This window comes from Schistocerca americana, chromosome 6 (genome assembly GCF_021461395.2).
Source record: "Schistocerca americana isolate TAMUIC-IGC-003095 chromosome 6, iqSchAmer2.1, whole genome shotgun sequence".
Taxonomy (NCBI): domain Eukaryota; kingdom Metazoa; phylum Arthropoda; class Insecta; order Orthoptera; family Acrididae; genus Schistocerca; species Schistocerca americana.
Genome location: NC_060124.1, coordinates 577027863 through 577050140, shown reverse-complemented (window position 1 = coordinate 577050140; position 22278 = coordinate 577027863). Strand labels below are relative to the sequence as shown.

Genomic DNA, 22278 nt, shown 5'->3' with positions numbered 1-22278 from the left:
AAAATACTAGGATTTTAAGATGATACGATGACAGATGGTAGGAAACACTTGGATAGAAAGAGGGAGAGAAATGTTACCTTGTCTGAGCCGGTCTACTCTCAAAGCGTCGCAACTACTTCGAGGCTTGCAGTCCAGCTTCCCTACAATCTAATTTACCAATTAATACTTCTAAACACTATTTGAAAAAAAAAAAAAAAAAAAAAAAAAAAAAAAAAAAAAAACACACACACACACACACACACACACACACACACACACACACACACCCCAACTGTTAGGCATACTGTGGAACGCTCAGTAATGTTTGAGTACAAGAAGATCCTCAAAGACACCGTCGAGGCTACTTTAATGTAATGTGTGACATCACTACTCTCAAATAGTAAACATCCGTCATGCACCGACCTCCCTACACATGTATCATCCAGTCGTTGCATTCATCCAATAACGTACTGAAAAAAAGAAAGCTGTAGGCCATTGCTGACGGTAATTGCTTGCCATTTATCCGTCAGATTTATATACAATTGCTCTGAAAGAATTTGAATTCATGGATACGGCTGAACAACAAAAACACACCATCAGAAACTATAGTCATTATCCAGTTATCATCGGACAGGAGTAGAAGTACACACAGTATAGAATTCCTATTTATGTTCGGTAAGGTACTATGGAACATGGCAGACCGTATTTTCAATACTAACTCCCTCCCATAAATATGATTTGAGCGGCAGCTGCGTGTAAACACGGTTTCACAAGAGGACGCGACACGAAGACAAAATGAATTACACACATGTTCATACTGCAGTCTGTAAGACACAAAGAAAAACATTTCCTAGTGATCAGCAAATCATTAGACAATGTTTTCCTCTTTAATATTATGTTCTCACTAGCACCGACGGAAAAGTGAGTCACTGTGATCTGTTTTTCATTTGCATCATTTGTATTTTTGATTAACTCATCCATAGCTACAATAAATGTAATATAGATTCCAGATTTACATTACATGACTATAGGTGTTTCATCAACAGATACCATCAAGTGCAAAGTTTGATTCAGTAGCACGGCAACGATAAATATCTGCACAGTGCCAAAAATACCTACTTGTTCCCCAACAGGACACTTGTTATAGTGTATTTAGAAACTGGAAAGCCATCTGCGTATGCCTCAAATCTCCTTTCGTCCCATAACTTTTAAAGCCAGAAAATTTTTTTGTATTGAATAGGTAGAAGTCGATGGGTGTAAACTGTTTTCAATAGGATGGATAGAGTAGACCTTCCAGCAATTTGTACTAAATACCCTCAGTTTTGCCATTGACGATGCATCATCTTTATGAGATTTCTCTAGCAGAACACAGTACGACTGCATGATGTGTTCTAGTTTTGGGCTTGTGGCACGTTATAAGATTAGGATATGTGAGCCTTTGTTTGTGAAATGATCGTTGCATCACCACAGGACGTAATGTAAATGAAAATGCCGCGTGGCTAGGGCCTCCCGTCGTGTAGACCGTTCGCCTGGTGCATGTATTTCGATTTGACGCCACTTCGGCTACTTGCGTGTCGATGGGGATGAAATAATGATAAGGGCAACAACTCCAAGTACCTGAGAAGAGAAAATCCCCGACCCAGCCGGGAATCGAACCCGGGCCGTTAGGTATGACATTCCGTCGCGCTGGCCACTCAGTTAACAGGGGCGGACACAGAACGCAATGCAAGAGTGTATAATATCTTTCATCCCGCTGCAGTTTTCATCTACACTGCGTTAAGGTGTGAAATGACTGATCAACCAAAAATTGTCATGACGTCATGTGAATCGTTTCTGCTGCCTTTGTTTGAATTTTCTGGTTTTAGTGCATTTTTCGTAATATTTGAAAGCGTTATAGTTGGAATTATTAATGCAGTTTTCCAGGATTGTGATTAAATTTGAAAATGACGACTACAGTGCGTCAAAACTAGTAATGTAACCTTTTAAAAATTGTAATTGTTTTATTGACTGACTTGACGAGCGGTTGTGGTGTCGAACATTTTAAAATTCATTCAGTCTCACTCCTTGACAGTTATGTTGAAGTACAAGAACTATGACTTCCGCAGACTTCCACAACCTGTCTCTTAATTCTCGTTGGTTATATTCTTTTAACGTGCGTATTACCAAACAGATGTCAGTATAATAAATTTCTTTATTTTCTCTTGGTCTGTACATTAGTTTCTCAGTAGCAATTTCGACCTAAAATTTTCCTTATTACACTTTGTCGTCCCCCTCGGATTTCTTCAGTCTCTCCGTTGTTGAGTGTGGTATAACGACACTCTGGTTTCATGAATTTGTTGTAATGAGTCAGTCCGGTGTATTCTGAGATGCATTTATTGCTGATGATGTCTCTTGGAAGCCTGAAGCTGGTTTCACTTTGTAACAACGAATTTCGTAACCAGTCCTTTCCAGGACAGTTTCCTGAATCGTTTCGCCTAAATGTTTAACTGAGAAACGTTCTCGATTTTCCTAAATTTAGTTTTTGGATATAGAATCGCCAGGTGAACTACAAACTCAAAGCAGGCCATCCTAATATGGGTTGTTGCTAATTTCATTGGTTTGTCAATTTTTGCCACTTTTGGTTTACTGAAAAGCAATGGGGAGAGTCCATTACCTTGTCTCACTCCAGTTTTAGTATCATACTGTTCTTAATTTCTCCCGAACAGCACAGTTATTTTAATAGTTATGTTCAATATCGTGCATCCACAAAAGGATCCCTTCGGGTCTCAAAGAACAGTTATCAAACATTTTTGGTATATCTACACACACACACACACACACACATACATACATTACATCGGAAGCTAACGGTACGGTGCGTGGCGGAGGGAACCCTGCGACACTAGTAGTAGTTTCCTTTCGTCTTCCACTCGAAGTCAGAGAGAGGGGGAAAACGCTGCCTCCGTACGAGACCTAACTTGCCTTATCTTCGTGGGCCTTACACGAAATGTACTTTGGCGTGAGTATGATCGTTCCAAATTCAGCTTCAAATGCCGGTTCTCTAAATCTTCTCAATAGTCTTGCTGGAAAAGAACGTCGCCCTCCTTCCAGTGATTTCCATTTGAGTTCCCGGAGCATCTCCGTAACGCGTGTTGTTCGAACCTCTGATGGCAAATGTAGAAGCCCGCCTCTGAATTGGATCGATGTTTTCCTTTAATGCGACCAGGTGGAGATCCCAAACACTCGAGCAGAACTCAGGAATGGGGTGCACTAGTGTCCCCTATGCTGTCTCCTGTGCAGACGAACCACACGTTCGTACAACCATTCCCCGTCCTCACTACAATTGTCACATGCTCGTTCCGTTCCATGTCGCTTTCCGACGTTACGCCTTGTTATTCACTCTATGTCAAGTAGCACACAACTAATGCTGTATTCGAGCGTTACTTGATTATTGTTTCTACTTATCTGTGTTGAGATACATTTTTGCACATTTAGGGCAAGATGGCCTTCTTCAGAGCAGCTATAAATTTTGTCTAACAAGGGAAGGCAACGACGTCGGGGTCACGCATTTACTTCAGTCTTTGTAAGCCTTTAGTAGGCATTTAACACAACTTTATGTGCAAGTAGTAAGGAACTATTCTGGCAGTTCCACGAAAGTCGCAAGAGAAGGTTTCTCCGTCCACTGTGTAACAGATGCATCTGTGTGCAGGTGCTACTGTTAAGACGTTATGGACAAGAGGTTAGCGTTCAGAGGTAGCAAGCAGGTGCTGGACGAGGCGACAGGTCGAATCTTGCTACCACTTTCTAGTCTATTTTTTCATCACTCATCACATTAATTTATATGACATTTGAGAGGTAATATAATGAAAACAAACCACGTGCATTTTCATGAAGCAGTTGTGAATTTCATTCGTTATTTGATTGTTAACTGTTTTTAATTAAATTTTCATGGATGACGGACAGGCCCGGGAAGCCCAAGTCAAGGCTCGATAATTAAAGATATGAATGATGTTATTCGCAATCAGTAATACAGTAAGTGACAATGTGCCAGACCGCAAGAGTAATGTACAATTACTCATCGGATGCGCTCTCGACATCAGATGTTGCAGGATGGTTTTTGTCATAGAGACATGGAAAACAAATTGTAATCTCACGCGCGCGCACACACACACACACACACACACACACACACACACACACACACACACAATTCTCACGCACATACATGGTCGTCTTATGGAGCTGAATGCTAATCACTTGACAACCATGAACTCTTACCTCCCAACACCTACACACAGATTCATAAGCCACACAACAGACACGTAAAACTTCTCTTGCGGTTTTCTCGGAGTTGCCACAGTAGTGCACTCTATTATTTGCACATTATGTTGTTGTAATTGTCTGCTACTTGCGTACTAAGTTCAAAGTAAACCTGTGATACCAACATCGTGGCTTCCCCTTTAAAGTCACCCTGTATCCTCGTACAGTCACTAAACTGCGACACCCACCTGTACACTATTGAAAAATCAGCAAACAATAGTAGATTGCTGCCCACCCTGTCCGCCAGATAATTTATGTATATAGAAAACAACAGTGGTCATACCAGACTTTCCTGATGCACTTTTGGCTGTACGATTTGACCTGTTGCGGTGCAGAGCTGTTTGCGGCCTGGCAGGGAGGGAGGGAGGGAGGGAGGGAGGGAGGGAGGGAGGGAGGAAGGGAGGCAGACAGAGCCGTACTCACCGGCTCCAGCGTGACGTAGAAGCTGTGCCGTTGCTCTTCGGGGCTCATGCCGTGCACGGCGGCGGGCAGGCGCTCGTCTGCCAGGTAGAAGTGCGGGTAGGAGACGAAGGCGGGCGCGCCGTACCGGCACGAGGACACGTTGAGCACGCCGGAAGCAACGCACTCGCCGGCGCAGAAGCACTCGTTGGCCGGGTCCAGCGTGCCGTTGTCCAGCAGCGACGGCCCGCCCGAGTAGCGGAAGCCGCGCAGCCCCAGCACCTCGTCCTCCTGCCGGAAGTCCAGCTCGATCGACCTGCGCACAGTAGCAGTCTTAGAGGTTTCCGCAAGATCATACTCTCATATTCAGAAAAAAATAGAACACCTGCAACGACTAGATACAGGCCGTTCATATTCACAAGACTTGTGCATCAGTATGTTCTGCAGAAATTATCAGCATTTGAACCAAGTCGGCCCGCGGTTCAAGGTCGTCATCGATATATAGGTGCAACACCACGTACCGGGAAAATGTACCTCCGGTTCCAGTTGCCGCTATAAATCGAATGTAATGGGTCAGTGTGACTTGAGCAGAGGTGCACGACTGCTCGCAGACGTATGCGCGAACCTTACAGTGAGATCAGCGAGTCTCGAAGAGGGCGCATTATCGGCATGAGAGAATGTGGTGCATCCATCCGGGAAATTGCTGCTCGTGCGGGACGCAGTGTTTCGGCAGTGCAACGAGTATATGCGGAATGGTTCACGGAAGGCCGAAATGGGTCAGGTCGCAGCACCCAGACCACCCCGAATATGACACAGCAGAACAAATGTGCGTCCTCCTCTGCTCTGCGCAACAGTTTAACACTGCAACTCATCTTACACTGTGAGGGGTGACAATCCGTCGCCGTTTATTACAGCATGGTCTACGGGCTACGTGCGTGTCGTCCACTTCTCCGATCCACTCTGACGAATCTGCAGGAACATGCGACACGGCAACAGTGCACGGAACGACATCACTGGGGACAGGGATGGCACCAGATAGTGTTTTGCGACGAATCCAGGTTCTGTTTGTTTGGAAATCAAGGCCGCATTTTGGTTCGCCGCCGACAGAGGCCAGCGGCATCAGTGACTGCATCCGCACAAGATATACGGCACCAATCCAGAGCACTCTGACCAATGTGATCTAATTAAATGACACGCTATGACGCGTAGCCTTACCCTTTCTGCACAACACCCCAAACGCCATTTTTCAACAAGACAATGCACGACCACTTGTTGCCGGACGAACACGTGCGTCCTTGGCATCACAGAGTGTCAATATTTTTCCCTGGCCCGCCAGATAACCAGATTTGCCGCCAATCCAAAATGTGTGGGATATGGTAAAACTGCAAGTGCAGCGCTATGACCCAATGCCGACCACCACAGATGAACTTTGGAACCTGGCGAGTGCAGGACGGATAACTAGTCTACAGGATGCCGTTCGTGCCTTATACGCATCGATACCATTGTGCATGGAACATGTTATCAGGGCCTGCTAGACAACAGGGCACATCCTGAACCGTGGTAACAAAGGCTAATCATTTCTGCAGGACATACTCTTGTACATGTCCTGTGAATATGTACGTCCTATCTTTAGTCATTCAAGGTGTTCTGTTTAGCCTGAACATGTGTAATAGTTGGTAAGGTACACATACAGGACTGTTTGATGATCATGGTCATATCGCCATTTTCGTTTCGTCGCCGTATCTCCAACGCCGTAAGGATAAGGTGAGGGTGGACACGGCCGCGTGCCAAAGCATATAATGCTGAAAGTCATCAGTCCATCCTCCTTTCACGTAATGTTTTGGTGTTATGAAGTTCTGCAGTCTCTTTTCTCTGCCTGTGTCTTCTCGTACTTTTTCACGCCAGGGAGGACGATCACACTGGAAACCGAAATTTAGTGCGCTTTACTTTCATTTTAACTACATTTCATCTTCAGCGCATAATGTACTTTTAACACCTGTTCTAAGCATTGATGATCGTAGCACTGAGTGTAATATTGCGAGCGGATGCAGCCTCGGGAACTGAGATGAACTTTCTTAATTCAGTTTGGCATCAGAACCCTAAGACCGGCGGTTGAGTTCAACTCCCAAAACTGACATCAGGCGCCGTGCACGCGGAGCGTTGAGACGACGTATCCACGCGCTGTCCTGTGGCTGCCCTCGCGACTGGCTTGTTCAGATCCAGGCGCCAGGGACGCACTTGTTCAAATTTTACACTTTCAACCGGCAGAAAGTGTTCGTGACCAGTAAAGAGGCGTCGTCTCTCCTGTGTTAGAGTTGGAGGAGGTGCCTGGGACCACTGAAAAATTTATCCGCTTGGATGATCGTTTGGCCCCATACAATTTTGGCGCTGTAAGTGCACGGAGGCGAGGCGGGTTGGAATTCATTTAGAAGCTTGCCAGTTGAAGTACAGTCGTATAATAGAATCTGAGCTGTTCTATGGTGAGTACCATTCGCCATTCTCGTGCGCCTTTAGACGGTAATTATAGTCGGGAGTTACCTGAGATTTTTCGGCTTAGCAACTTCCCGTAATACTAAAGCCATTTGTTAGGAACGTTATGGGATTCCCGTAAGCTGTAAATTTGTCTCTCGAATGAAAAACAGCCCACAGTTGCACTAAATTATGTTTATTTTAAATCTTGACCACGGATTCTGCTATTATAATAATAATACTGTTAGCAGTGTAACAGTGGTAGCGGCGGAGGACATACGGTACCGTATGTAATTTTACTTATGTTAGAAAGAGGCTTATGTCTGTTGAAGCTATTTTATTGGTCTTGACGCAGCCGTTGGACTAGGACATTTTTCATTTGTTAAAGTGTATCACTTCTGAAGAAGTCTATATCATTATAGCAGAAACCATGGTCAAGGTTTAAAATAAAAATAATTTAGTGCAACTGTGGGCTGTTTCTCATTCGAGACAATTCCGTAACTGTTGTCGCCTTGATGAAAATAATGCAATTTTCCTGTCATTTAACTAAGCTCAGGTGGGGCCAGTACATCTTTGCTCTGACACGATTCACTTCATGCACTACCTTTCCGACTGATTTTCGTATCTGCGTCTGCTCTGAGGCACAGGTCAGTTCTGACGACTCAATTTTCGGTAGAAAATAGTGAATGTTATCTTCGGCTGTTCTGTGATTGAGTTTTTACGTGTGAGCATACGTGCGACCATGCTGCGTACCTCACCCCGCCTAACTCCCGCAGAATAATAATGTTTATTGCATTTTGTTCGTACAGAACCATGGCGTTAAGATTTTGTGTGTGTTACATGTTTGACGAAGTTCAGGACTACGTTCCACTATGTGAATAAATGTTCTTTATTGATTTACTTCTTTAAATTTTTCCTTAATGAGCATACCATCACCCCTGACTACCCTCCTCTGATCACGAACGTCATGCATAATACAAGAGAAATATACTAACAAGCATTTGGTAAACTTCGATCCCAGAGCGGTCTATCTGAAGTCCGGTAGTCAGATTTCCGTTGGGTCTTTACTTTGTGATTTAACTTAGGGCTCAAGTTGATTACAGTTTGTGAGACTTCACACAGTTTGGCACTCAGGACGTGTAGAGAGAGGGAAGCAGTTTATTTAATAGGAAACTCGCCGCTACAGGGAGTCTCAGTTATAGGACAGAAAGATCGTTCCACCAAGACATCAACTCAAGAAACAGTGGGGACTCTTAATGTTTCTCTTGTTGAACACACAAATCGAACAAGTCAGAAAATCGACAATATTGTTAGACGTACCGAGCGTGCTGGCGCAGTGGTTAGCACACACTACTAGCATTCGGGAAGACAACGGTTCAAACCCGCGTCCGGCCATTCTCATTTACTTTTTCCGTGATTTCCTTAAATAGATTCAGGCTAATACCAGGATGACACTCCAAATTCATCCCCCATCCTTCCCTAATCCGACGGGAACCATGACCTCACTGTTTGGTCCCCTTCCCCCAAATCAACCAACCTCGGCAAGCGAGCGTCTACTCCTAGACTCATGTTTCAGAAGCATTAATTTCATGACTGCATTGGTACGACGTACCCACCGCCATGCACTGTACGACGACTTGCGGAGCACGTATCAAGATGTAATTGCCGTGTCGTCATCCTCGCTGGAGATATCACCATATCTGTGTCATATCGTCATGTACCACCGCCACCCATCACATCGTCATACATCATTATCGTCACGTTAGTGTCGTCATATCAAATATCGTATCAACAACATCCCATTATTGGATACATGCATTCATAGGTATGTATCACCCGTTATTTCACTACGTTTCTAAGGTCACCCACCCACCTTTGAACCATTATGTACTCGTCTCGGAGTTTCTCACCTCAGGGATTTCGCAGGTCTTTCCGACTCTCGAGACACATATCTATGACCATTACAAGATGTGAAGACATCCCGGCTAGCGAGCACGAAACTTTTCCATTCGTTGTGACGACATGTGCGCTGTCCCTCTAAAATAGCTGTTGCCTGTATGTCGACTGCTCTTGACTTCAAGGTGCCCATGTACTGGACCGATCACCATCGACAGTGTCACATGCCCTCACTTCATGAGACACTGCGGAGATGTTTGGAATTTAACCCTGGACATTTCCGCACTGATGACAAGGAACTTGACGCCACCGCTTCTCCTCCCCACGCTGGCCAAATATTGGAGATGAGAATTTGATCGACCACCAGCATTTGAACCGGCTGACGTCCGCCGAGGCGTGCGCTGCCGACCTCGGCTACGGAAAGCCGGTCAGTTAAACGGTACTCAGTCTTTAAATGTCACAATTTTCAGCGTCATCAACAGTGTGATATGTTCTCACATCGGACAAAATACCTTATCTACACTGTTACGCATTGAAGATAATCTGAACTGAACAGCGATACGGCAGTGAAAATTCAGGTCACTAGGAGGTATTCCTCCTTCAGGCGATTTATTTCACACACCGCCTTTCAACGGGACGAACTGTGTACCTGTGCAAGTCTTCTCCGGAGAACAACCAGTAGCACAGCTTCTTTCACGTAAACATTGGCCTGACAGATCAGCCACCCGTGTCTACAATATAAAATCTCTCTGTCCGTCCTACAGCAGACACTGCATTCTTGGCTCACATACGCATCTCGCGGTTGGAAATTACACGGAATCACATCCAAGCGCTCTCATTCCCTAGCACGAAGGCTACAGACTCCTGTTTCTGCACATCTACGTCTGCATATATGCTTCGCAGGTCAGTCTACACAGTATCAGCAACTGTGTCCTGTTCCGATCGCGTTACGAACGACGGGATGCCATAATCTGTCTCCCCTTATTCTCACGATTTCTACTCGAGATTGTGGCAGAAGAGTGGTCGCACAGTCTATTTCGAGTACACGTTCCCCAAATTTTCTCTACAGGGTTTCGCAAGAAGTAGGTCGTCTTGTGTCCAACGATTCCCACTTGAGTTCTCAAAGCAGTGCTGTGGTTAATCGATACGGAACCCATATACTGAAACAGCTCTCTATAATTAGCTGAATTAGCGACGAATATGCGATATCCTTGGGAGATTCATCGCACTTTCACAGATCTAAGGCTTGCATTCGACTTCCGTAACACTGATTTTAGGTGGTCGCCCATCTCATATCCCTTCTGAATGTTACGCCTAAATACTTTTTCCATGTGTGGTGCTCAATATGTTTAGCACTAATATGGGAATCGGGTACCACAAGGCTGTTTCTCTTTGTTATTCTCATTATAATCGATTTATTTACATTTAAATAGAGCTTCGCAATATACAGAATTTTAAAAATTGGGAATTGTTCACAATCACTCCAGTGACAATAAGTATTTTTACAAACATATATTTGCCTCTAGGGTATGCGTCGCGCACTTTTCTGCCTAGCTAGCCCGTGTTGGTTCACCGTGCAGACACACGCGTCCGTATGAACACATGCATCCGGATTCAGCGCAGTGGCGTTAAGTGCATCAGTGACAACGTCGTTGTGTTCGCTCCAAAACTATTTCGACACTGAGGTTTATTGTTGCGAAACAAATACCTACGGCAGAAACGTCGAATACCTTTGATATCGAGTAGCTTTTGTTTTGTTTTTACGCACTTTACAACATGCCGAACGTCAACGAGTATTCACCAGACCTCAAAAATGCTGTAATGTGTGCCCTACAGCGAGGCAAGTCTCAGGGAGACATTGCTCGGGATTTTGGTTTATCCAGACAAACTGCGGGTGTTTGGAATCAGAAGAAACGATTAACAGGAGCCACAGATAACAAACAAAGAAAGGATACGCCCAGCAAAGCCGCACTCCGAACGAAGAATCTCGTAAGGAGGATGTCAAAGGGTGGCCCAAAGAAGACTGCTGTTGACAGAGACCTGCGTTAATTCCTCAATGTGGAAATATCGATCAGCACTGTAAAGCTTCAAGGCTGGCGCCCAATCAAAGAGTAGGAAAGCCAGAGCACAGAGGACTGGACACCTGAATTGTGGTCTTGTGTGCTCTGGACCGATGAAAGATTAGTTTGATTTTTCCGGTGGGATTCGATGTACGCAAAGGTAGGTCAGTGTAAGGAAGGATGTCCAGTCCAAGTACCCCTTTTAGGCATGGTGGTGGGAACGTTGTGGGGTGGGGTGTCGGCACTCTAGTGCCTGCTGGAGCCATTATCGATCGTTTCAAATATTGTGAGATCTGAAAACGCACATGTTGCCCCATGTCAAGAATAAAATGCGGCGAAACAGAGTTCAGGACGACAATGGTCGTAAGCACACATCTGTTCATGTCACAGGCTTTTTGAGAAGCGCGCGCGTGTGCGTGCGCGCGCTGTTCTTAGCATAAGTTAGTTTAAGTAGTGTGTAAGTCTAGGGACCGATGACCTGAGCAGTTTGGTCCCTTAGGAATTCACACACATTTGAACATTTGAGAAAGATACGAGTGAAGATGCCAAAGTTCATATCTTAATCGGACTGACCATCTGTGGGAGTAACTCTGTCGATGGTTAAGGTGACGAAAATTCTCCAGCCGCGACCAGTTATTGCAGTCTTTGGTTAAAGAGTGGCTGAAAATTCCCCCTGCATCGTTTGGCTGCTTTCGTTGCCTCCGTGCCATCACGCTGTACGGCTGTAGATTATGCAAACAAGTATTAACGGCTACGCACACTAAGTCGACTTTCCCAGGTCTTAAGCTGTAATATCACTGTCAGATTACAGTAAATTTGTAAAACTGAGATATTGCCAATTATGGAACACAATGTTCCTTGTTTTGTGAAATTAGCGCAGTCAGCGCTGTCAATCACGTGACATAATAGCTATGAAGTTTTTGCTTTGAATAAGCTGTTTTTGTTATGAAAATTTCTCAAAATGCTTACTGTCGCTGCTGCATGCAATCCTTACAATTTGTATAGGTTGCTGTTTAGGATGACCAGTATGAAGCGCACAGACACATCATAACCTCCTTGGCGGTCAGACTTTCTCAAGCGTTAGTGTAGGTGCGATGCAGACACTTTGCAGCAATTCTTGAACAGTTTCAGGAAGGGAACTTTTTCAGGAAGGGAACTTTTTCAGGAAGGGAACTTTTTCAGGAACGTACAGTGCTTTCGCTGAGAGATATTTTGAAGGCATCGGCTTTCGAGTGACATTGGCACAGTGGGCCGTGGTAACGGGACCCGCTAGCGCCAGCAATTTGCAGCCAGCAGTCGGCCGGCGAGTTATTACGGAAGGCAATTACCTGCTGCAGGCGACGCCGGCTACTCAGGGCCACACAACGGTCGCGCCTCCTCAGCTCCTGACGTCCGGAATCAATGCGCTCGTCTTGTTCTTTCTTCCATCCTTCCCACCAGTCCTTTCTTTTACTCTTGCGTGTAACTTATGTCCAAGTTCACCAGAGGTAGGCCGATAAACGAAAAATGTATAACGCTCAGTACCTCTTCCTGTGGCCAGGAACGCTAGCAATTTCGCGGGAGAAAAGCAACGGCATAGCCCATTTCTAAGGAGCTGATCATGTGGGCAGTTCTGGATACCTATTCCTTCCCCCTCCCCCTCCAATCCCACTTACCACCTCACGAAGACATGTCGTCCATGCAGAATTGCAACAGTGATAAGATCTTCGTAAATGCAGTTTACTGCCGCTTTTCTCCAATTACACAGTTACCATATACAGAGTGTATAGTAGCTAAGACTGGCTTTTTCGTTTGCGCTGTCTACCACTAACTGCAAATGCAACTGGATGTTGCCGCTTGGCAGGAAATTTCGTATTACTGTTCACCAGGATAATCGCGAGAATACGTAGTAGGAACATCGCTGATAAACAACTTCCTAGCTTTGATCTGTCTCTGGACAGAAGTGAAGCACACAGATAGTTTTAAGAAAGTGAGTCACATACAGGGTGTCCCAGAAAGGATGATCAATATTCAGGGATACGACGTGGATGATCATTAGAAACGAAGAAGTCCGGTAAACATGGGATCTAAAATGCATACCTTAAGAGACACAATCACTAAGTCTTTGATACTCTGAAACGAATCTCTTCTTCTCAAAACGATTTAAGGTCTTAAGGTATGAACTTTAGAGCCCATGTTTACAAAATAATTTTCTTGTTTTGGTCCATACTACCCCCTCCAAAAAAGCAGTTTACGTGCAACTGAAGAGATTTGTTTCACAGTATCGATAATGAAGCGCAGGAGGTCTCAAGTGCATTTTGGAGCTCATGTTTGCTAGATTTTTTCGCTCCTAATGATCGTTCCGGTCATATCCCTAAACACAGAATATTCCTCTTGGGACACACAGTATATTATACACTTTTTTAAAACCCTCTCTGCGCTTCAGTTACGTTCAAATATATATCGAACTTTGCAACTTGTTTATCAGTTGTGTTACTATTATCTATCCTGGTGATTAATAATAAGATATTTCGTACCTAGCAGCAATATCCAGTTGCATTTGCAGTTAGCGGAAGACGGGGCAGATGCAAAAGCCAGTCGAATCATAGCTACAAAGCGTAAATTGGATGTAAAGTTTAAACTTTTAACAACTTCCTGGAGTAGCTCTGTATTGGAGCGGAGTGAAATTTGGTGTTTCTTAGCACAACAGTGTCTCAGCACTTCTGTAAATTACGAATTTGAATATTCAGGCTCGGCAGGGGTGGTTGTACGTAAGGTGCCACTGCAAAGAAGTAGTGTAAGATTCGTTTTTCTGACGAGTAATGAGGAAGGGATGTACAGAAGGTCTTTGTTGTGTGTAGCGCGACGGCGCGAGGTAGTCGTGTGGCGCACTTGGGTAGCAGAAGGACGTTGTTAAGAACCGGGTGTAGAAGACTGCTGTCAAAGCCAAAAGACATGGCGAGGTTGGATTAACGAAGATGAACTGTGCTGCTGCTCGAGCGCGCGCGCGCACGTAAACAGTCAGCAGCCGCCGTTTGTTTCATCTCGCGCAGGAGAGAAATATTCCACCGTATGTCAGTATACAACACAAGATAACCACAGGCTCTGAGAGGAAATAACTCAGCCCACTGCGGCATCCAGATGGGAACTGATTCAAGTTGTGATACAGTAAAATAAATGGCTGCCTCGTAGGTTCACTGTTTGCTCAAGCTTATTAGTTATTAATTACTCGTCACGTGACATGTCTATGCTTTCAATATATGGAGTAACGGCGCTAACAGCAATGGAAGTTACTTCAAACGTAAGTATTATCGAGTTAGCTGTCACGAGAGTAAAGGAGGAAGCAAGAAAACATACGAATATGTCGTTACCCACTGACTGCAGAAATATCCATCACCGAAGGCCATACCAACAAGGCTGAATGAAAAAAATGGTTCAAATGGCTCTGAGCACTATGGGACTTCACAGCTGAGGTCAGCAGTCCGCTAGAACTTAGAACTACTTAAACCGAACTAGGCAAAGGACATCACAAACATCCACGCCCGAGGCAGGATTCGAACCTGCGAGCGTAGCAGTCGCGCGGTTCTGGACTGAAGTGCCTAGAACCGCTCGGCCAGCGCGGCCGGAAAGGCTGAATGAAACTCACCCTACAAACACTGTAGTTGAGTAAGTTGATATCCGATGGTAATGAAAGCTTAGTGTTGGAGGAAAGGTGGTGGCTGGAACTACATTACCGTAGCATTACCATAGCGCGAAATATTTCTAACAACTTAGGATTGCTTGAGTAGTAGGAATACGAAAACCCCCCCTGAAGGTAATCTCGCCGATCTTGTGATGATAAACTAATGACTGGTAATATTTTTTTTTTGGGGGGGGGGGGTTGTTTTAGAGTGTAAAAACAATTGAGGTATAAGCGACAATGTCAGCGACAGCCCACGCGACGTTCGCTAAAAGCGGCCGATAACACAGGCGGCAAACACGCACCGGAACGTAAGCCGTTATAAAATGAGAATTCAATCAGGAAATGACGAACCGTCAAAAGGTGATGAAAATGAGCACAAAGTGGTCGGTGATCACCTCTTAACAACTGGCGATTGCTGAAACGACAGTGCCCAATACGCAATCTAGCTGAAATCATCTCCTCTCGGCGAGAGGGCCAAGAGGTGGTCAGCCAAGCTGTTGGAAGAGGTTTAATTCCCCTGAGCATGTTCACGTGAAGACGAGACCGGTAGTCATGCCAAAGTGACACTATCTGCCGACAGACGGCACACGGATATCATAAAAAGGAATGAAGAGCTAGCAGTCTGAGGTAGGAGGACTGCAACCTCGGCAGCAGCATCAGCAGCTTCGTTTCCCGTCAGACCGACGTGACCAGGAACCCACATAAACATCACAGTGGTTCCGTCAAGAGTGAACAAGCGACAGTTTTCCTGGACCCGTTGTACAGCATACTGAAGCTCTGAAGGGCACTAATGAATGAAGAGACTGTGTCGCCAGATGTACTACGTGGCCTGATACGGGGCCAACAGCTCTGCAGTATATACTGCGCAGTGTTCCGAAAGCCGATACCGAAAAATGTCGGCGCCAATAACGAAGGCGCACCCGACACCATGGCCAGTGTATACGAAGGTACCGTCGCGAAGTTCCATGCGAACGTCGTCAAATTTACAGCGATATAGCGAGGCTGCGGTAGTGTCCTTGGGAAGCGAATGAAGGCTAGGGTGAATACGGGCCGCCACATGAAGCCAAAGCAGTGGAGGGTTCACGCCCATCGGGAACATGGCAGACAGCTTGAAGTCAAGCTGCCGGAGCAATAGCCGAAAGTGAACTCCGGGAGGTAACAAAAGAGCGCGCCCCATACTGGCGGCGAAGTGAGTCATCGAAAGAGACGTTAAAGGATGGGTGGCCGGGCATGGTAGACAAACGGCATGCGTATCCACTGAGGACATCACGCCGTTATGGCAGTAGGTAGTTCGGCAGCTCCTGCATAGAGACACACAACTGGGCTAGTGTAAAAGGCGCCAGTGGCCAAACGGATTACAAGATGGCGTAAGATGGACGGACGTACAAAAGGAATAAATGAAACACCCGTAGGCTAGTTTTAGAATGTACAAGGGATCTCTGCAAATGGAGGTGGTTGTCCGATTCGCTCCCCAGGGAGTGCAGCTTAACCACTTAGGACACTCAGGGCCGGGTAGAGCGTGCGGCCAGGTAAGGCACGTGGAAGGACCAAGAAAGCTTCCTGTCAAACACAAAACAAAAGAAAATTTTAGTTTCAGCGAATGGAAGAGAAACAGGCCCAAGATGTAAAGGCGGTGGAAGGAACTTATTGCGCAGCCAGAAATTCATACAAACGGTTTTTTCAGTGGAAACGCGAAGGCCAATGCCGATGCTCCACGAGTAAAGTCGACAGAGACACACTGAAGACGCCGCTCAAGGAGAAGTCCGCGAAGAACAGCAATAGATAACAAAATCGTCGACGAAAAGGGAGCCGAAGATGTCCGGCGGGACAAAGGCCATAAAAGTGTTAACAGCTGAGAACACTCAGGACAGAGGCTTGGGGCGCCTTGTTCTCCTGGATAAAGGTGCCAGACAGGGCCGAACCCACACGTACCTTGCAAACTCTCTCTTTTAAAAATTCTTGAAGGAAATGGGGCAAGCAGCCTTCGAAGCACCACCGGTACAGAGTATGGAGGATACGAGTCCTCCAGCAGCTATAGGCTTCCTCCAAATCGGAAAACACGGCTACAATGTGGTATTTACGCAGAAAACCGTTCATGACATGGGTTGACAATGTGACGAGACGCTCAACTGCACAATGGTGCGCTCGAAATCCACATAGTGCAGTGGTTAGTAGAGTGCGAGATTCGAGCCACCATACCAGCCAGCCGTGAATCATATTCCATTACCTTGCAAACGCAGCTAGTGAGTGGAATGTGGTGGTTGCTTGAAGGAAGGTATTTGTCCTTACTGGCCTTTGATATGGGTATAACAGTAGCTTCACGCCAGTGTCTGGGAAACGTGCGAACTGTCCAAATGCTATTTACGTGAGAAGGAGAAAGTGATTGTTCGCAAGAGAAAGATGCTGCAACATCAGAACGTGAACATCGACCAGTCTGGTCCTGAAACGAGTGAATAGGCTAGCTCTGTCACAGTAAAGGCGGCATTGTAGCACTCACGATTCTGGGAGGAGAAGAATATCACCTGAGCCGCCTCCACTCGTTTCAGAGGTAGGAAGTCGGGGTGATAGTGGGTGCAGCTCTAAATCTCCATAAAATTATTGTCCAAAGCCTTGGCGATAGAAAAGAGGGTCCTGAATGACGTCATGCGCTATGATCAGGCCGGAAATCGGGAAATGGACATTGGTCCCAGAGAGGTGATGGAAGTTGCCCCCATACCACGGAAGAGAGAGTATAACTGTTAAGAGAACTAGTAAATGAAATTTAGTTAGCTTTTTTGCTATCCTGAAGAATGCGACGGCACTGTACACGTAACTGTTGATAACGAATACAGTTCATCATCGTAGGATGACGGTTAAAAACGCGGAGAGCACACCGCAATCGACCAGGGGACCGGGACTCGGCGTGGTAAAGATGACGTGCAAGGCATGGAACATTCTGCAGCGCTAAGGATAACGTATGTAACGTACTCGATCTGGTCATCCCAACACGGGAAATGTTCGTCGTAGGTCGCCAGGGAAGAGTAAAGCTTCCTGTCAGCCTTAGAAAACTGCCAATTTGGATTACATGCAGGTGGAGTAGGAATCAGCAAACGGACAGAACATGGGAAATGATAGCTCGAGTATGTGTCAGAAAGATTGGACCACTCGGGATGACGGGAAAGCCGGGCAATACAGAGGGGTCCAAATGGGAACAGGTGTGCGCGGAGTCTGAATGGAACGTGGGTGCTCCATTGTTAAGACAGATGAGGTTGGATTGATTGGGAAGTCAACCAAGAGGGAACCTCTAGGACAGGTCCTCGAAGAGCCCCAAGGGGCAAGGTGTGCATTAACGTCACTGAGCCACAGTCAGGCATGAGGGAGCTGACCAATAAGCTGGATTAAGTCTGCCCTGGTGACAGCAAATGACAGAGTGATGCACATGTTCGAAATAGAAAAGGTGAAACAAGTAAGTAAAATGCGAATTACAACAACATGCAGCCAAGTGTTCAGTGACATGGTTTGGCTATGATAATCATCCAGGATGAACAGCATGACCACCCCATGGGATGGGATGCAAGAGGTCCAGGTGTCCACGAGGAAGCGATTCTGTTTCTTGGAGGCTGAAAAGGAACGGACTCTGCGATTCCAGGAACTCTAATTTCTCCTTGTTGAATCTAATGTCAGGAGCATTCCATAGGAGAAGAGTCAATGGGGAATGGGGAGGAAGGAACAAATGAAGCGAAGTCACCTCAGCAGCTGGCGAGAGCCAGACTTGGAAGACTTTCTGCTACAGGGCTCAGAGGCTGGAGGATCCTGCTACATAAGATCTATAGAGGCCTCAGCTTTCTCACTGGGTCTGCCTACGAATTTCCGGGGCAGAACAACGATAGGCGGTGTGCACCGGCGAAACGGAGGTCGGCAGGGTGAGGGTTTAACGCGGCTACACCATCAAAGAAGAACTTCAAATCAGGGAAGGGGAAGACCATTTGCCTTCGGTCGATTTCTTAGAACCTTTACTGCTGGTAGACGAAGACTCAGATGTTTGTTGGCTGTAGGAAAGTAGAGAGATTTCGTGAAAAGCTGGGGTCCCGTAGTAGCCAAGCACTAACTCACTAAAGAGAGGTGAGTCCCTGGGGGGATGACTGGTAATGTCAAGCTATGATTAACTTTTGTCGAATGTAACTTACGGATTTCTTTTTGTTGGGGAATAAGAGACGCTTTCTGCATATGACTGGTGTATTCTCCAAAATAAGTATTTTGTCCAGGTTTGTAACACTACGCCAGTTACTCATGAAACTCGTGGCTAGTTTGAATCTGTTCGCTACTATTATGCAGATGTTTCGTGTGCACACTAAAGGCAGGTTCACGAAATGGCTGCACCGGCAAACACTAGCTCAAAAAAAATGGCTCTAAGCACTGTGGGACTTAACATCTGAGGTCATCAGTCGCCTAGAACTTAGATCTAATTAAACCTAACTAACCTAAGGACATCACACACATCCATGCCCGAGGCAGGATTCGAACCTGAGACCATAGCAGCAGTGCGGTTCCAGACTGAAGCGCCTAGAAACGCTCGGCCACAACGGTCGGCAGCAAACACTAGCACGTATGGTTATTTCGCCATACGTTAGTGTTCGCATAAGCTCATAGATGGAGTAAAATACGAGGGTCACTCCAAAAGAAATGCACACTATTTTTGTAAAAACACAGTTTTCATTCTGCACGTGTGAAAGTTTTACAGTGTGTAGATACATCCTTCCCGCTTGTTTTCAAGCTTAGTTCAACCCGTTCCAGTGAGTGGAGCCGTCACAGCATGTCTTCAAGGTGGCTGCTACACTTGACATTCGTCAGAAGCAACGTACTATCATAGAATTCCTGTGCTGTGAAAACGAGACAGTGGGAAACATCCACAAGAGGTTGAAAAAGGTGTATGGAGGTGCAGCTGTCGATCGCAGTACAGTTAGTCGGTGGGCAAGCCGTGCTACCTGATTAAAGCGGGCACGGCAATATTGAGGATTGTCCTCGCAGCAGCAGGCCTCGTACTGCACACACTCCAGACAATGTGCAGAGAGTTAACGAATTGTCATGCTAAGCTGGGATAGGGGAAGGAAGTATTTGCAGAATACTTAAAGTGTTGGCGTTAAAAAAGGTTTGTGCCAGGTGGGTTCCAAGGATGTGGACAGTGGCTCACAAAGGAAGAAGAAAAACTGTATGCAGCGAACTTTTGAAACAGCACGAGAATGGTGGAGATGAATTTCTTGGAAGAATTGTGACGGGTGATGAAACATGGTACCATCATTTTTCACCAGAGACGAAGAAGCAATCAACGGAGTGGCTTAATGGAAATTAACCCAAGAAGAAAAAATTGAAAACCACACCTTCTGCTGGAAAAGTTATGGCTACGGAGTTTCTCAATTCCGAAGATCTCTTGCTTGTGGGTATCAAGCCAAGTGGAACCACCATAAATTCTTATGCATATGTAACGACACTGAAGAAACTTCAAGCTCGACTGAGTCGTGTTCGACCACATCAGCAAAAGCAGGATGTTTTGCTGTTGCACGACAATGCATGGCCACATGTCAGTCAAAAAAACATGGAAGCGATTACAAAACTCGGATGGACAACACAAACACCCGCCTTACAGTCCTGACCTGGCTCCATGTGACTATCATCTCTTTGGGAGATTTAAAGACTCTCTTCGCGGAACAAGGTTTGAAGATGAAGACTCCCTTGTGCACGCTACCAAACTGGCTCCAACAGGTTGGTCCAGAATTTTACAGTGCGGGTATCCAGGCGCTGGTTCCAAGATGGCGTAAGGCAGTTGAGAGGGATGGAAACTATGTGGAGAAATGAAAATATTGTTCCTAAAGGATGTATCTACACACTGTAAAACTTTCAACCACTTAGAATAAAAGATGGATTTAAAAGAAATAGCGTGCATTTCTTTTAGAGTGACCCTCGTGTTATGAGATGGAAACTATCGGTGAAATATCATTGGCTATACATAAATAACGTTAGTGGCGTCCTTAGAGACTGTTCTGCACCGTAATTTCTTTCTTGTAGATGACAGTGGTGATTGAGCTAACTGTCAAACTCATGAAATCTGAAGCACCGGTGGGTTTTTCTTGAATACCTTGTATGTGAACTGTTGGGTTAACATTCGACTTTACTACAAGCGTATTATTGTGTTAACGTAGCAGTAAATATTAAAATGACGGACAACGAAGTTCTCTAGATGCTTGTACCTGCATGAAATAGATCTCAACGTATCATGTGATAAAGGGTTCACATTTTTTTGTGAAAATGAATGTTTTAAGAACAATTAAAATATTTCTGTCACATGAGTGCATGGATTCTGTACGAAGCAGTAGTGCACCTCTAATAACCGAGTACCTTATTCTGAACGGTTTTAATTTTCTTAGATGAATTTGTCTAGCTATGACCACGAACTGACATCAGTAGAAAGTAGCCGGCTGAACCATCGCCTTCCCAACTATTAATCCGCACTGCCGTCCTCTAAGATATCCTCTCTCCCAACTTTTATTAAGTTTCGGTTGTATAACTGTGTCGTGTGAAGACTTATGAATGCACGAAAAGTTTAGTATTGTGTTTGTGTTGTTATGGATGAATGGTAGAGAGAGGGGAAATCTGGTGACGACGCATAAGTTAATCGAGCGCGGCAAGGGAACTACGGGGTGTAGTGTGCACATCCGACGGACCTGTCACCGCCAACAGTGACCCATGTCCTCACTGGACGACACACTATGGAGCGGTTTGGTATTTAATCCAGAACACCAGCGCACGATCATGGACTGTACCCCACCGACCACCTCTCTTCCCGTTCCCGCTCAAATACTAGCGATGGAAATGCTTCCACCGACAGGATTAGAGGAGACTTCCTACAGATATAGCGTCGCCGCAGAGAAGAGCGTCTCAGCTAAGCAGGCGGGTAAAGAACAGATGAAAATGAAATAAAGAAGTATATACTCCATTTGAAGACTCATTTATCCTCCTCAGTCCTTGTGAAGCAAATATTCTATCTCCAGGTTCTTTTTTCTTTCTAGCTCAGATAACAAACTAAACTATCTGTGCCTGATTGTACTGTATACACACATTACACCAAGTGCCTAATGTGCATCGCTTGTTTTAGTTTCCTCATGTTCCCAGTGGGTGAGTGTTTCAAGAAAAGTGTGTGAAGATGACTTCGACAAATAACGGTAATTTCCTTTTGTTTATAGCAATTTTGAACTAGAATGCGTTTAGAATATGCAGTAATTTCTTCCTATACCCTACACTACAGGGTAAGTGCTAGTTTATTTCACAGAAACTATACAGGTATATACACAGCTACTACAAAGGACTCTTCGCTTTTAAAGCATTACATTTTCCAAAATATTACACGTACAAACCCGCTGTTCAAGTTTCCATTTTGCACTACACAAATGTTCTACGAGTGCCCCTTTAGTTCCAAGACTCACGTGCAAGCGATGGCAAAGTTCGCTCCTTACCTTACATAGCAACATCCTGTCAGCGGCA

At 45.4% G+C, this 22278-nt stretch overlaps 1 protein-coding gene across 3 annotated transcripts in view; it reads right to left on the bottom strand.

Moving 5' to 3' along the window:
• Positions 1–22278, bottom strand: part of LOC124619496 (protein croquemort-like) — a 267151-nt gene that overhangs the window by 61931 nt on the left and 182942 nt on the right. For all 3 annotated transcript variants that reach the window (XM_047145912.1, XM_047145911.1, XM_047145910.1), the window contains one exon: positions 4702–4993. In XM_047145912.1, coding sequence (XP_047001868.1) covers positions 4702–4993 — 292 coding nt within the window. The remainder of the gene's footprint in view (positions 1–4701; positions 4994–22278) is intronic.